Here is a 15,444-nt window from a genome sequence, read left to right as displayed (position 1 = left end):
GTTACCCAAGGAGTGTCCTGTAGAGCTCAGTTTAAACTTCAAATATTCTTTAAGTTAACGTAATCTTTCATTTGAAAACCCCAAATTACTTTTTATATTACTGGCTGATGTAAGCCCATTAATAAGACTCAGAGAGAAGATTTTGAAGTATCTTGTGTATCCTGGATTTGTTTGGTATTTCCTCATGTCGTATGAACAGCTCTGAAGGATAAGGACTCTTTTAATCACGCACAACTCCCACATGCTGTTCGTACTAAACAAATGAATAAAACATATCCCGAACAACATGAATTACAGAGCAGTTACGTATACACAGGACTTTCCTTCTTTGCACTAACATTTCAGAAACAAATTTCACGACACCAAAAATGGATCACCGCAGACAAAATCCATGTGAAAAGGCTGCCACCTCACCATTTCCCAAATAGATTAATTTGAATGTTTTAATTAGAATGTATTGTACTGTATTTTGCTACTTTACATCGGTGCAATGGCCCTGAGTTTTTTGTGAAAACCAGTGACAATAATTTAGTCACAGGGAGATCTTCTGCTGTGTTATGCTGTCAGCAGACAAGAGAGACCTATTTCTGCTCTACATATTTAGTGAGATATCACTGCAGATGCAGAGACATACTCTCAGACCAGGATATTCTAAGGGCACGGATGCAATATCAGAGGCACTAACAACTAAATAAGGGGCTTTTTTCCTGTAGGCTGGACAGGACTAAAGCAGGTCCAGTTTGAGCAGGATGCTCAGGTCACTGTCCAGTCAATATTTGAGTCTCTTTAAGGACTGAGATGCCAAAAGCTCTCTGGAACCCTACTGAAGTGTTTGATGACCCTCATGTTTAACATTCTTTTCTTACAGTAAGCGACAATTTTCCATGTTCCAAGGCGTGCTTGTTGCCTCTCATCCTTCCAGTGGGCAGCTCGAGGAGGGGCACAACTCTGACTTCTTTTTACCCTTCCCTGAAGCCCTTCCTGAGTACAAGTAGGCATCTATGCTTCTGCTGGACTGTTTAGTTAGGAAAATTTTGATGCAGATTGATAACTCCTGCAGGAACCATAGCCAGTATTCATTTAAACAAAGCGCATGCAGCAGCGTCCCCTGGGAATCAGCGATGTCACCTTCAACTGCTCTTACTCACTCATCACTTTCCACAGCTGGAAATTCAAATTAACAGCTGTTCCCACACCAGCAGGTCATGCAGCCACAGCACAGGAGCTGCACTCGTCCTGCTCAGAATCACAGGCTGCTCCACAGCGTATTACACGTGTAACACTATGAACAGCTGCAAGGTGAGGAAAAAGAAGCAACTGCTACAAAAATTCGGAAGAATTTCCGTTCTTGTAGTTGAGCTGCTTTGGAGCTCAGAGTTTGCCATCTGCTTTTGTTTCTTATTCTTGCAGCACGGGTGAATTTGTAGAATTAAAGAGCAGCCGAATCCAATCTTACAGGGTGTAGGCAACGCATTATGGCAGACAGAAGTAATTAATACCTCATATCCAGTGTAAGACTGCGTTGAATATTCAAAGTCAGAATCAGGCCCACCTGGGCAGTACCTGCAAATATCAAAAGACAGAAAACAGGCATCAAACTCATGCAACTGCAACAATTAATCTGCCCGAGGTATGGATATAGAGGAGGGTGCAGGTTGAGCAGACACTGCTCTGACTACCCCATCCCTCACCAGAGAGGCAGGGGAACACAAATTCCACCTAACCTGACCACAGCAGCACATCAGCAGCTCTCCTGGCACTGAAGAGCTCTCAAATCCACAAATACAAACGCACAAAAAGAGAAATCCACAAAAGGAAGCCTTTACTGGCTCAACCACTGTGGTACCTTAATGCTACCCGGACTAAAGCTGGCTCACAACTGGTCAGAGTTTTCTGATATCCATTAACACTGCGAGGAAGCGAGGCTAGACATGTACAAAAGCTAGGTATACAGAGCACTGCAAAACAAGATCGCTTAATTTTAATGAGAAAGAAGTCAAAAAACCAACTCAGATCTGTCGAATTACTACATGAAACAACTTGACAAGACTAAACAGAAGCAAAACAAACTGTGAACATAGCTCTGGAACATGGCATTATTGTAGGGAGCTGCCCTACAGTTCTGGACTGATTGTTACATGCTGATAATTAGATTTTAGAAAGAGTAATTTTACAGTCATAAACAGTTTGAACGCTTTTCAAAAAGTTCCATCCAAAAAATTGTCTCTGATGCAAAATATTTTTTGTTTGGCAAGGAAAGACAAAATATGGACATCATCCAGTCACACAATCTGCATTTATTTTCCATGTATTTATTGAATTTAACCATCTCGATGGTGAGAAAGCTTATCCAAATTTGTCTGTTGAACTTAGAAACACGCTAGCTAATAAATACTCACATTTTAAGCAGCATTCTAGGGCTACTTGAGAAGAACACAGTCCATTTACTTTGGTTAACTGTAGCTTGGTGTTAAACGACAATTCCTGCACCTAGAGGCTGGTTTGGAGCTCATTCTTTGACGCAGCAGGACAGACCTGCAGCCATCCCAGCACGACAGCTAGCAAGGAGAGGACTGGTACGTGGCAGACGGCGATCTAACGGAACACAAATTTATTCCGAAGTATCCTCAGCTTTCTTCTGAGGGTTAATGGCCAACCTACTGCCATTGCGTGTTCAAACGTGACCTGACACGGGGAGGTTGGCAGCCCCGCCAGCTCGAGCTGCGTGCACTGAACATGGTAAAGGAGCAGTCAGCGCACTGTTACGGTGCAGATCTTCAATGCACGGAGACTAAGATAACGCCATCTCTCTCAAATCGGAGGACACATTTTGTTCCCCGCATAATTGATTGGCTTCCTCATCGCCTGCCCTGCACGCTCAACCCAAATCATCTGTCACCATTATAAAAATTAATTACCAAATTACCATGGCCGAATTAACTGGCTGGCGAAAGTTGTGCGATCCAATTGAAGAGATTTCACATACATAATTACCTGGAACATCTCAAACACAATAGCTGCTCATCCAAAAACAAGCACGGAGCCAGCTCGCTCTGCTGGGCAGCTGGTAGTGAAACACGCTGATGTTTCAGAAGTGACAAGGTGGAGAAGAGGAGCAATGTTTTTAAATAGACGAGTTGATACGCTCAGGGAAAACAAAAAGCATGCGATTTCAGGAGCGCAGACTCTTAAAGCAAACAGAAGCAATATACTTCAAGGTAAACTGAGCTTGGCTTTCTCAATTAAAATAAAAGTCAGAAGCTATTCCCTTAATACCGCAAGCTCTTGGCAGCTAGAGGCTTTCCATCTGTGCTCTCATTTCGTTCCAGAGCCAGGCAGAGCCAACACCAAGCAAGTCTTTCATAGACAACACCTGCACCTCCTCAGGTGGGTTTCAGTTCAGTAGTTTTCAAACTTTTTAGATTGAGCCCTGCTTCCTTTCTGTAATTGTCTTCTCCTGTCTTATGCACCCAGCCTACTCTCACAAACACAACACGTGCACACACCGTCTCAGTAATACGACTTGTATCTGATCGTTAGTATATTCTCCTAATTACTACATTCACAAAAGTTTCTAATTACTGAGGTAAGTAAAGTTTCACCCGTCAAAGAAGAAGGTTTTCTGCTTAAAGGAAACCTGCAAACAAGTAGAATTCGTAATGTAATGTGCAGGTATCAGCAATCTGCAACTTAGCACTTGTGCAGAAAAGTATTCTGTCCCTAACACGGTGCTCCTGCAATTTATACAAAATTATACAAATAATACTGGAAAAGAGCTCTCTTTTAGGTCACCCGAGTCATACTTACACACATATGTTGCCCGTAAAGTTAATGTGTGGACACCTGTGTGGTTTACACATCACAGCCACGACAGCAATCTGAAATAAGCAGAATTACAGCAGAGAGAAATTACAGTAATTGCTTCTGAAGTTACAAAAATAAAATGCATCTTGGATGGCTACGTAAAAATGCGCATCTGCAAGACACTATTTAAAGATGTTTTCTGCTTAGTCTGCCACCTCAAATATCTGTGCATTAACTCTTGAGAAAACGAAGATAACAAATGTATCAAGAAGCAGGAACCCTATTATTAAGTATTTTCGTAATTCAGAATAAACTGGCAGTGAGCAATAAAGACCCAGGTGTCATATCGAATCTGATTAACCACCCTGCCAAAAAGACACGCTGACTGGCACCTGACTGGCACACAGGTATTCACCAGGACCATCTAGCACGCATCTAAGACAGCGCAAGGGTGAGAATGTGCCTGTAAGCACCCCGAACACCATCTGGAAGATGAAAAGGGGGAGATGAAGAGAAGCAAAAAGACATAAAGAAGCACAATAAAAATAGCTTCCTCCCTCCACCTTAGCTGAGTCTTTTTTCCAGGCTGGTCTCACGCAGCTCTTCACACATCAAATGTAGGCACTACACAAGATGCCACCTTCCCCTTTTGCAGGAGCAAGGGGAAGAAAAGAGACACACACTTAAGATTTTCTAGTGTTTACTGCTTCGGGGCTTCCGCCTTGGAAAGCACATTTCCAATTTTCAGAAATTCCGGTTGGAGTAAGAGTTTAATGAAATATTCTAAAGCCAGAAAAAAGGAAAGTAACAAAATTAAGATTTTTTTTTATAGTTATGAAAACTGAACACTTCTGGGATCTTGGTTTCTGGTGGTTGGGTGGTGGCTTTTTTTGGTTTAAGCATGCTATCTATATAGCAGAGAAGCTTGAAAACACACAGCTGAATCTCACTTATACCTGTATTATTCTTTTCAGCTTGAAATACCTTTCCAAGGAACATGTTAAATCCTAACATTTCACCTTTGTTCACCAAGAGGGCCTGCAGATTAAGCTGCAGTGTTTCTAACAGCAACTAAAAAGCTAGATATGCTACCCTGAGACAAAACCTCCACACCTCTTTCTCTTCTCCCAAATGCTCTGCAAATAACAGCCCTGCAGGCACATCAGAGAAGACAACGTGGAACCTGGCAGTGCAGCCAGCACATTTTCGTTGAAGTTTCTGGACACTGAATGCCCTCCTCTTTGAAAATAATTAAATCCATGATAACTTATCAATGAGAGCAGGGGAGGACGGGGGTGGATGGAGAGAACGACGACATGCTTACCCCGCTAGCAGTCCTTATGGGCTTGGCCTTCAGCTTCGGCACCAGCACCTTGCGGTACTGCGGCGGAACGGCAGCGATGATGTCGACCAGACGTGGCTGCGCCGAGAGCCCATACTTGGCTGAAGTCTTGGTTTTCAGCCTGAAAGCAGAAATACCTCCAATTAATGACCCCATCCGGATTTTTGTACCCATTCCCACAGCAGCTCCATCACACTGCTTCGGTTCAGCTCGTTGGGGACCTAGGTGGGTTCACCTCATTTGCCTTTCCAGGTAACTTATTGAATACAGTAATTCCTTACAACAGCTGCTCTGGGTATTTAAGATACAGAAAATAAACTCCAAATAAAGTCAACTAACAACAACTGCCAATGTTTTGAGTCTCTGTACGTTTTACTCCTAAATGTGGTTTTGCCAAAACATTGTCAGAGGTGCCCAGAGGCTGTCTTCACCCATTTCCAGTGATTTAAGTCTTTTCCTAAGATTTCCATCCGATTAATCTACATTTGCAAGCTCTAACTCAGTTCATTTCTAAAACATTTATATAAATTATTTCCAGCACCAGCTAAGTGTTTACAATTATACGTGTAAATGAGATACGCTGGGACAAGTTCAGTTTTTATTATTCCACAAAGGTAAAGAAGAAAGAAGTTTCTGCAAACAGCAACTTCATTCATGGGACGCTGCTAAACAAGTTCAATGTAAACTTTATCTATAAATTAACCTCTCTTTTCCCTGATAGAATTGGCTTTGGGACTATCAGGACGAATTCCACACAGGTGGAAACACAAAAAGACGATGACAAATTTCCCTGAGCTTTTCACCACTTTATAGTCTGCCAATGAAGTAGTAAGGGGTAAATTCAAATCACCACGATTAGCAGATCTTGGCATCTTTAGTGACTGCATCAGTTGACAAGGGCAGACCGACCGATGTCATCTCCCTGGACAGAGAGAAACCCGGGGGTTCTGGTGGACAGCAGTGCGCTGTTAGAGCAGGTCCAGAGGAGGCCACGAAGATGATCAAGGGGCTGGAGCACCTCTCTTACGGAGAAGGCTGAGAGAGCCGGGGCTGCTCAGCCTGGAGAAGAGAAGGCCCCGGGGGGACCTCGTTGTAACCTTTCAGTACTCGAAGTGGGCTTATAAAAAAGATGGAAAGGGACTTTTTACTCCATCAGGTAACAACAGGACATGGGAGAATGGTTTTAAACTAAAAGAGGAGACATTTAGATTAGAGGTTAGGAGGAAATTCTCCACTCAGAGGGCGGTGAGGCACTGGCACAGGTTGCCCAGAGAGGTTGTGCATGCCCCGTTGTGAGAATCACAGATACTTCTCACACCATCCCTGGAGGTGTTCAAGGCCAGGCTGGATGCGGCTTTGGGCAACCTGATCTAGCGGGAGGTGTCCCTGACCATGGCAGGAGGTTGGAACCGGGTGGGCTTTGAGGTCCCTTCCAACCCCAAGCCATTCTATGATGATTCTGTGATGGGCATTATCAGGTAATGGCAAGAGAAATGACAGTAGGTTGTGAAAATAAAACATAAACTAAAGGCCAAGCATCAACAACTGTACAGAACATGTTCAACACTGGTGGAGCAGCTCCTCAGTGTCATCCGCCAGTGACTTACTTATTCAGATTCACGTCTTTTCCCTGCTCGTGAGCCTCAATTAGTTGTTTTATGATGTCGGCTATCGTCATCATCATCAGTTCTGCATGGCTGAGATCTCCTGAAAGGGGAACAAAACAAACCATGTGTATACCCACTGCTTTCTTGTTGCCTGTGACAATCCAGGTGCATTCACTCTGTCCCTCATTTTCAGTATTTCCCACAATTTCAGGGCATTGTTCCCTCCAAAGGACATTTTGCCACTGCGCATCACTCCTGACTGGCAGCAAGTGACAGTCGCTGCCTCCTATCATCGTGTTTTTTTTGGCTTTTAGGACAAACTCTATGGTCTTCCATCAAAGTGATGTGCACAACAGCCACAAACAAAAAGTCCGCGGAAGCTAAATGCCATCAGCAGGCTAATCTGATGCTGCCAGTGCACATGGCAAGGAACAAGACGCATTCACTGGAGGCCGGTGGAGCAGCCAGGTGAGGAGATAACCCCGTAACCTCATCAGACACACGCAGGGGGTTGCTGCAGCAGCCAGCTCCTCGAAGCTTCCCCCCTGAGGGCTGCAAAGAGGGTTAGTGCTGCACACGCTGGATATTTTCGTTATATTTATTCCACACCGGCTTTGGGAGAAGAGAAGCATTGCTATTAAGCGATCTGACCCCAGACACGCTTATTTTAGGTTGTGCAGTTCGCTTTACACCAGGAAGTGTTGGCGCAGTAAAATACCAGGCACCAAACTGGGCAGAAAACCCACCAGTGGGGATCTGGCCGAGCACGCTCCTGCCCACCCAGCTGTAGCCTGTGCGAGCTGACCAAGCCAAGGCACAGCACCGGAGAGGTGCTCACAGAATGGTGGAGCGATTTTGGGTTAAAAGGAGCCTTAAATCTCATCAAATCCCAGCCCCCTGCCGTGGCCACGACCCCTGCCCCGAGCCCAGGCTGCCCCCAGCCCCATCCAGCCTGGCCTTGGGCGCTGCCAGGGGGACCCGCAGCTCCCCGGGCGGCCCGATCTCACCCTTACCGATACCGATACCGATACCGATACCGACACCGATACCGACACCGATACCACCACCACCGGCCGGTACCTGCCCGCCGCCGCCCCATGCCGCCGCCCCGCCGCTCCCTCACGGCCCCAGCCGCTGCCACCAAGCGAGGCCGCCCCGTCGCGAAAGCGTCGCCCGGCCGGCAGCGCTGCCGTAAAGCGTTTGCTTCTCGATGGAAATTTTCCTGCCTTTTAGTCATAGTTTATTTTGTTTTGTCACATTTCACTCAGCTTTATTGATTTTTGCTGTTTTAGCGGTTTTGGTGACATTTCGGGGCCCCCGGCAGCCGCACCGCACCCGCTTGCCCCAGCGCAGCCAGGCCCTGGCTCCCCCCCCCCGCCCTTCTCCCCTCCGGCGCTAGGTGGTAGCAAAGTATTTAAACGCGAAATCCCAATAATAAATAAAATGTTCAAATCTGACAAAAAGCCCCAAGTCTCTCTGTGAGCAGGAGGGGCGGCGCGGATCGGGCAGGGGGGAGGCAGGAGGCCTGTGGGAGACGAGGGGAGCAGCAGAATTAGGGAATCTTTAGGGTTGGAAAAGACATTCGAGATCACAGATAACAGAGGGAATGGCCTCAGGTTGTGCCAGGGGAGGTTCAGGTTGGAAATGAGGAGACATTTCTGCTCAGGAAGAGCGGTCAGGCACTGGGACGGGTTGCCCAGGGAGGTGGTGGCGTCACCGTCCCTGGGGGTGTTCAAGGAAAGGTTGGACGTGGTGCTTGGGGACGTGGTTCAGTGGTGACATTGGTGGTAGGGGGGTGGTTGGACCAGGTGATCTTGGAGGGCTTTTCCAACCCTAATGATTCCGTGATTCTATGATTAAGCGGGGAATGTGTTGCCTCGTGGCCCCAAACACATGCTTCTGTCCCTTTGAGGTCCTGTTGATTTCCCCCACTGGAGTCCAAGGAGAGCTCCCCACATGGCCAGCGCTTGGCTACCTCCAGAGCTGGTGGCAGAGTGAACTCCGAGCCGCTGGGAGCTCTCTCCCAAGCACCGCTGTCTTCAGGCTTGTGGCTGACAAGGTGGGGCAGCCCTGCGCCTCTTCCAGCCGGTACAGCCCCTGGCTCCGATTTCGTACGAGATCCTTCCGTGAACCTCCAGTTACTTCTGGAGCCCATGTGAGCTTCAACATCTGCCACTTCTTGAGGCAGGGACTTCCATGGCTGAATTACGTCTTGCATGAGGAACTACCAGTGAATCCTAGAATGGTTTGGGTTGGCAGGGACCTTAAAGACCAAATAGTTCCAGCCCCCTGCCATAGGCAGGGACCCCTGCCCCCAGCCCAGGCTGCCCAAATCCCATCCAACCTGGCCTTGGGCACTGCCAGGGATGGGGCACCCACAGCTCCTCGGGGCTGCCTGTTCAGTGCCTCAGCACCCTCACAATAAAGAGTTTCTTCCTAATGTCTAATCTAAGTCTTCCTTTTTTTAGTTTAAACCCCTGGTATCTTAACCTGTATCCATCTATCTGCTTTTTTTGTTGTTCTTGCAGTTAGCCAGAGCCTCGCTGGTGCCTGCCAGCTCCAGCGTCTCCTTGCCCACGGCCTCCTGCTCAGCCAGCAGGTTCTGGAGGATCCCTTTGTGAGTTAGGGGAACCTGCCGCTGAGCAGAGGGGAGAGGCTGCCTGGGCGAGAAAAATGCTTTGCAGAGAAGGAGGGAACAGGCAGCAAGGAAAAAAAAAAAAAATAAACAGGCCACCTAAAAGAAAATCAGGAAAAAAAAAAAGAAAAGAAAAAAAAAAGGAGGAAAGAAAGAGATGCTGGCAGTTGTGATTTATGGGCTGGTAAAAATCTTTATTTGAAAACCTCCTGATTTGGGGCTGACCGGAAGATTTTCAGCATCACACTTACAGCTGGTGCACATCTGGGGACTGAACAGGAAGCAAAATTTGCAGGAAGGGAAGAGGGCACACAGAAACTGCCGCGGGTCGGCTGTTACCACTGTGTGGGTTGGTTTATGAAGCAAGCAGAGCCTGCCCTGGTGCCTTAGGTCAGCATGCGCAATCTTGCAGGTAGATTGTAGCAGAGTGTATGTGTGTGAGACCATCCTGCCCTCCCCATCGTGGGTTTGGCAGCCTCCTGCCCGTTCAAAGCAAGATCCCAGGATGGAACAGGTTGAAAACGCAGCTTAGACCATCTGCTCCCGTTGCTACCATTCTCTTGGTGCCTTCAGGCCTTTTTGGAGAGCCAAATTCAGTTTCCTTCCCCCTGTTGTGCTGGGAGTGCCCTGCAGTGCCTGGACCTGTCTGTACCAGTGGTTTTACCTCCCAGGGGGTCTCCCAAGCATCCTGTGCCAAACAGCAATTTATGAGTGGTTTGGAGAGTGGTTGTGCTCAGGATATGGGCTGCGCAAATGGTTAGAAAGCATCTATCCAGGTGTCTATCCTCCTGCCATCACCTTTCTCAGACCTATTGCAGCAGCTGCTGCACACCAGGGGACATTTCAGATGCGATTGTACTGTCAGAGTTTGTCTGCTTGCCTAGCCCATGCTTTGGGCTACCTGGGACACGAAAGCAGTTCCTTCCCCTGAATTATTTGGGGGTGCACACACTACAAAGCATCCATCTGGAGGAGGCCTGGGATGTCTCTGTTGTTTGAGTTCATCCCCTAAAAGAGGACACGAGCATATGAGAGGTAGGATGTCTGTGCTAGACACACGGTAAGGCAGTGCAAGCGTGCCAGCTGAGACAAGGCAATTGATTTCAAGCTGATTTTCATACCCCTCTCCCTTCTCTTAGCACTTACGCCCACCAACACAGCCCTACACACTGACTGCTCACCTCCCCGTCCCTTTGTTACGTGAGCTGAGCTGTGCTCCCCATCTGTTATCAGCTTCATCCACCTATTACAGCAACTTTTTATCTTACACGTAGCTACTATCATCAGCTACTTTCCATTTGCCGCAAGGTCTCCGTGCTTTCTGTAGCCATCTCTTAACCTGTTACAACCCTTGTGGTGCCACACGAGTTGGATGTCTCCAAAAATCCTTGGTTTTAATCTAACTGTGCTCCCACCTGCAACTCCTATCATCTTCAGCTACACGTAGTCCTTCTCCCAAACAAGGCTCTGTCTTTAGCTCAGAAGAACAATAATCGGGAAAACTTCATTTGGGCTAAAAAACTACAGTACCAAACTCTGCCATTGCTCCCAGCAAGGAACATGAGGTAAATTCAGGTGGAGTTTTTGGCAGAAATGGATGGTAAACCTTGGGTAAGAGGAGGCTGGCATGTTTGGGTTTGTTCACCACATCTGAGCAGGGCTGTAGCCTAGGGCTCACATTCTGATCTTGCTTGTACTGGTGGAATTCAGATGCAGCAGTGCTGATTCATTGGCCTGTGGGGTTTAAAAGGTACTTTCATTTCTTTAATCAAACGCTACGGCTAATCAGAGTTGTACAGGATCTGGAAATACCAAGCAGTGCAGGGAAATGAGCATCTACAAGGAACGGCACAGGCATAACAACCTTCCTCTGTAGTTGTTTAGCAATTTCTTATCCACACATCTCGAGGCGCGTTATAAGGTGGGTAAATAACCATCTGCCCGTGCAGATCAGCAGCCCAGGGCGCGGAAGGTGATGCAGCTTGCCTGAGGCCAGCCAGCAGCACAGAGGCAGAGGCAGATGGCTGGGAGTGTGTCTCTCTGACTCTTTCTCTTTCAGATTCTGACCTATTCTGCAACCTCAGGAATGTTTATAAGGTGTGTTGCAAGTGCACGTATTTTATTCTAATACTATAATTGGTAGAAGTTACATCAAGGCGTTCGTTATACAGGTCTGCTGTTACTTCAAGGATAGGCTACTGGGCTCGGCAGTTTCCTTGACAATGTTGCTGTTAATTATTTCACGGCATCATAAATACAAAAGCGTTATAAATCGGAGAAGCCTGAGCCTTAAGATGTACAGTGAGCACTCAAAATGCTTGGTTTGCTGCAGCAAAGGCACAGTATCTGCAGTAATGCCTGAGCACTCAGCTCCAAGACCCTGGGAACGTTACCCTTTGAGTGAGTATGCTCACTGGTGAGAAAAGAAAAGCCACTGAGGCAGGGTTACATCATTTCCTTGCATAGCCATTTGCCGTTTGGTACAAAGACCTAGCACTGAACTGATGCCCAGGAAACTACCCAGTGCCTGGAACAAAAAGGAGGCTGGAGCAACAGTTTGGACTTCAGAAGCCGTAAACATCCACGAAGCAATCCATTTAACTTGATTTTCTGTGGGAAGAGGTTTGTGAGGAGAGATTTGCAGTACCAGGGAATGGATGTCGATGAACGTTTTGGGTGGGATTTATCCTACCTGATTTCTGGTGCCCAAAAGTTAGCTTTCTTAATTGAAATTAGTCAGTCTCTTGCGTAATTGATGATGTAAGAGATAATTGCCATCTGCAAGTTCCCATTTCAGCTAATCATTTCAGAGGTGACCTGCTTAGACTTAAGCTCTCAGGCCGCTATTTTGGTTGAGACGAACTGCCTCTTCCAAGCATCCAGAGCAGCTAGAAAAATGAAAGGACAAAAACAGGGAGAGGGAGATGCGCTAATCATTGCTCGGGAGTTGGGATTTATGTGGTGTTTGAGCAAGTACCCAAGGAGCAGAGTCTACTGGCAGAGGCTGTCCCTTCAGTTACGATCCACGGTGCGTTGTGCCCAGTGCCTGGTCTTGACAACGTCCAATGTCCGTGTCTCTTGTGCCAAAAATCTTGAAATCCTCAAGTGACACAGTACAGAATAATCTGCTCACAGAGGGGAAAGCTTCTCCTAATCCTTGTCAATTAGTAGGTGGCATTTGCTCTGAAGCGTGGTTTCTGGTCTAAAAAAGGCTGAGAATTCATGGGTGCGCTGTGGCTCATCCTAATGTATGGGAAGTTTTAGCTTTATCCCAGTCTGGGTTATGATAAGGCAATGAGTTGCAGTTGCTGTGCATTCAGTCCCCTTATCCTTAAAAACTCCTATTCCTTACATTTTACTGGATACTTCCTTAATTATAGAAAAGACAAATAAAAGCTCATGATTTACAGTCTCTTAAATAATTAAACTAGTGTCAGCTCCCCGCAGGAGTCACGTGCAATGCTGTAATCCAGAGCGTGGGATTTGATTTCATTCTCACTAACACGTTCTCACTAACATGATTGATATGATGGGCTTGCCTTGTTTAACAAGAGAAAGAAGTTCCGTCTCCAGTACAGCACTAACAAGGGTTTTCTTCAAGCATTTTCCCTGAGCCTCCTTTCTTCCACATGTTAAAGGCTTTTCCCTTAAATTCTGTGGTGCTTCCTTCACAGTCCAGCTGATTTGGCAGGGACTGTAGGTTACAGCTGAAGGATCATATTAGTGTTGGTGACAAACCACTTGCTTTGTAGGGGGGATGAAGGTGTCTGGTAGTCCTCGCTTCTTTTCCACTGCTCACAGGCAGGCCAACTTCCATCATTCTCGGGGAAAGCATCACAGAGCAGCTCAGGCCGTGGGATGCACCCCAAGGTGTCTGAGCAACACACAGGCAAGCTCAGCGCCCTTGAGGTCCAGCAACCGTAGCAGGGATCTGCACAAGGGTTTTCTGTGCATGGTCAAAAGTCTAGGTGAACTCTGCAGGGACGACGTACCCAGAAGAAAAAGAGGATATAGCACCAGTTCAAGAGCAGCAGCAACACGAAACCAGGCCGAGAAACACATCAGGAAAACATTCCGACTCCAGCTTGGAAACAGGAGATCCCACCTGGAGATCCGAAGGCAGGAAGGAGTCATTGCATCAGCTGCTGTACTTCCAAAAAAATACAAAGTCATTGCTCCAGCACCTTGCTATCTAAGCTGGCTGCAAGGCAGTTAAGTTTTCTTTTGGACAGCCTAAGTGAGAATGGATGCAGGACCTTCATGCTCATCTCTTTACGTGGTGAGGTCAATGAAGAAAGTCTTTTCAAGTGCAAGAGCTGAAAAAAAATTAAAACTGGGTCCTTGCAAACGACTCAAAAGCAGCTGTTCTTCACCAAGCACAGCCTGTGACTCAGGCAACATTGCTGCTGTTTCCCCAATGCCAGGCAGATAAGCTTCTGTTCTGCTAAGATGAAGGATACACTGGATCCTCCCTTACTCTGTATCAGATCCTTGGTTTGATGGAGGAATGCGCCAGGGCTGAGCCTCAAACACTGGAGATGCTAGATGAAGGTGAAAAAAAAACAAACGTGAGAATCAGACAGATTAATTTAGCCAGAGATTTCACATTCTAAACATATATAGGTACCCAGCCAAACCTTGGGATTTTGGTGGTATTTAATACCTCAAATACTTTTACAAATCTGGATTGAATGGTTAGTTTCCTTTCATTAATCCATTACAGAGAAAATAATCGTGTCAAAACATCAAAACTTCTCCTGCCCAGCTTTCTGATGATCTGCAAACACGGCCGGGACAGCCCATGGAGCACTATCTAAAGCTGGTAAGTTTACCTTGGGAAAAGCCTGGCAGAGATCGCAAGGCCCTGGAGAGGTCACTGAAGGAATTAAGACCCGACTTGTCTCTCTCTCTGATACAAGAAATACATAGCTTTGCCTAGCAAATTGCCCCTAATCCAAATGCAATCCGTCAGGGGTAATTTACCTTGGTCGTTTCTGTGCTACAGCAACAGCAGTGGTAGAAACAGCTCGCATGTTTCTCCGAGCACCTGTTCCCTGCTATCCGAAGCCCTTCCCTCGTGCACAGTTTTAAAATTTCTTATGCAGAAGACGCTGGATGCAGCAGGGGTCAGGCAGGATGCTGCACATCCCTGCACGCTCCCTTCTCCACCCACCTGGAATCGCTCATAGCCACTGGGTAGCCACTTCCCCGCAGGAGCTCCCCTCACTCCATCCCCCACATCCTCTCTGACAGCACCAAACTACATCTTAGCAGTTGCAGATCGCTTCACAGGCGCAAGAGACTGCAGAAAGACACTTCCCAGTGCCTCCCGGTGGGAGCCGAGCGCCGCATTCCTGGGAGGCCACGGCAGCGCTGCCAGACCAGCAGAAATTCCCTGGACTGACTGGAACAACCAATAACGCAGCCAAGCCCAGAGCCTACGCATAACTCTTCGTGACTTGGCCCCAGTCCCACGTGGAGCCTTCCTAAAGCTCTGTCCATGCAGTGCTACGTCAGGGTGAGGGCCCTAGTTAATAGGACCTTTGTGGTGGAAACTTATGAAGGACTGTAACCCTCTACCCTAATCTTGATGCTTTCCTCTCTTGGCTTTTCTAACCAGGATGTATTTTTGTACAGCTTCCTACATGAAACAGTCTTCAAGTGTTTTCCTTGGGCCTCAGAGCAGTCTTTCCAGTGCCTCCCCCAGTGCCCTTATCTGTGTTTAAATCCTTTCTTTCATCTGCCACAGAAGGAGTTGGGATCGCTCACTTGCATTGTGGGCCCTCCTCATGGGGGCTCTGCACCTGCTAAAAACACTAAATGCTGGGGAGACCCAAAGGGCTGATGGAGGTCCCAGCGTGCTCAACCTTCCCCTAGGTGGGACCATTAATAATTACTGGATAGTCACTGCCAAGTGCCAGGAGCTACCCTCTTATCCTACTCCTGTGTTCTCTTTGAAAATCCTAAGCAGTTTCACATCAGAGGTCTCTTTTCCTTTGTTCACTCCAGGTTCTTTATCCACTACCCTTGTGCTGTTAAAAATCACCAGGGTTCAG

General features: G+C 47.1%; 2 protein-coding genes across 13 annotated transcripts in view; both read right to left on the bottom strand.

The window, feature by feature from the left end:
* ELP3 (elongator acetyltransferase complex subunit 3) overlaps positions 1-15,444 on the bottom strand; it is a 99,390-nt gene that overhangs the window by 76,652 nt on the left and 7,294 nt on the right. The window contains exons 2-6 of one of the 2 annotated variants that reach the window (XM_080587834.1): positions 7,834-7,888; positions 6,754-6,853; positions 5,129-5,267; positions 3,808-3,878; positions 1,500-1,563 (exon numbers count right to left, since the gene is read on the bottom strand). In XM_080587834.1, coding sequence (XP_080443960.1) covers positions 1,500-1,563; positions 3,808-3,878; positions 5,129-5,267; positions 6,754-6,853; positions 7,834-7,852 — 393 coding nt within the window. In that variant the 5' untranslated portion in view covers positions 7,853-7,888. Of the gene's footprint in view, positions 1-1,499; positions 1,564-3,807; positions 3,879-5,128; positions 5,268-6,753; positions 6,854-7,833; positions 7,905-15,444 lie in introns of those variants that run through there. The other variant, XM_080587833.1, reaches the window with a different exon arrangement.
* FBXO16 (F-box protein 16) overlaps positions 7,909-15,444 on the bottom strand; it is a 40,875-nt gene continuing 33,339 nt past the window's right edge. For all 11 annotated transcript variants that reach the window (XM_080587847.1, XM_080587846.1, XM_080587845.1 and 8 more), the window contains one exon: positions 7,909-13,929. In XM_080587847.1, coding sequence (XP_080443973.1) covers positions 13,862-13,929 — 68 coding nt within the window. In that variant the 3' untranslated portion in view covers positions 7,909-13,861. The remainder of the gene's footprint in view (positions 13,930-15,444) is intronic.

This window comes from Anser brachyrhynchus, assembly GCF_964034855.1.
Source record: "Anser brachyrhynchus genome assembly, chromosome: 3".
Classification (NCBI taxonomy): domain Eukaryota; kingdom Metazoa; phylum Chordata; class Aves; order Anseriformes; family Anatidae; genus Anser; species Anser brachyrhynchus.
This window is presented reverse-complemented; position numbering and strand designations above follow the sequence as displayed.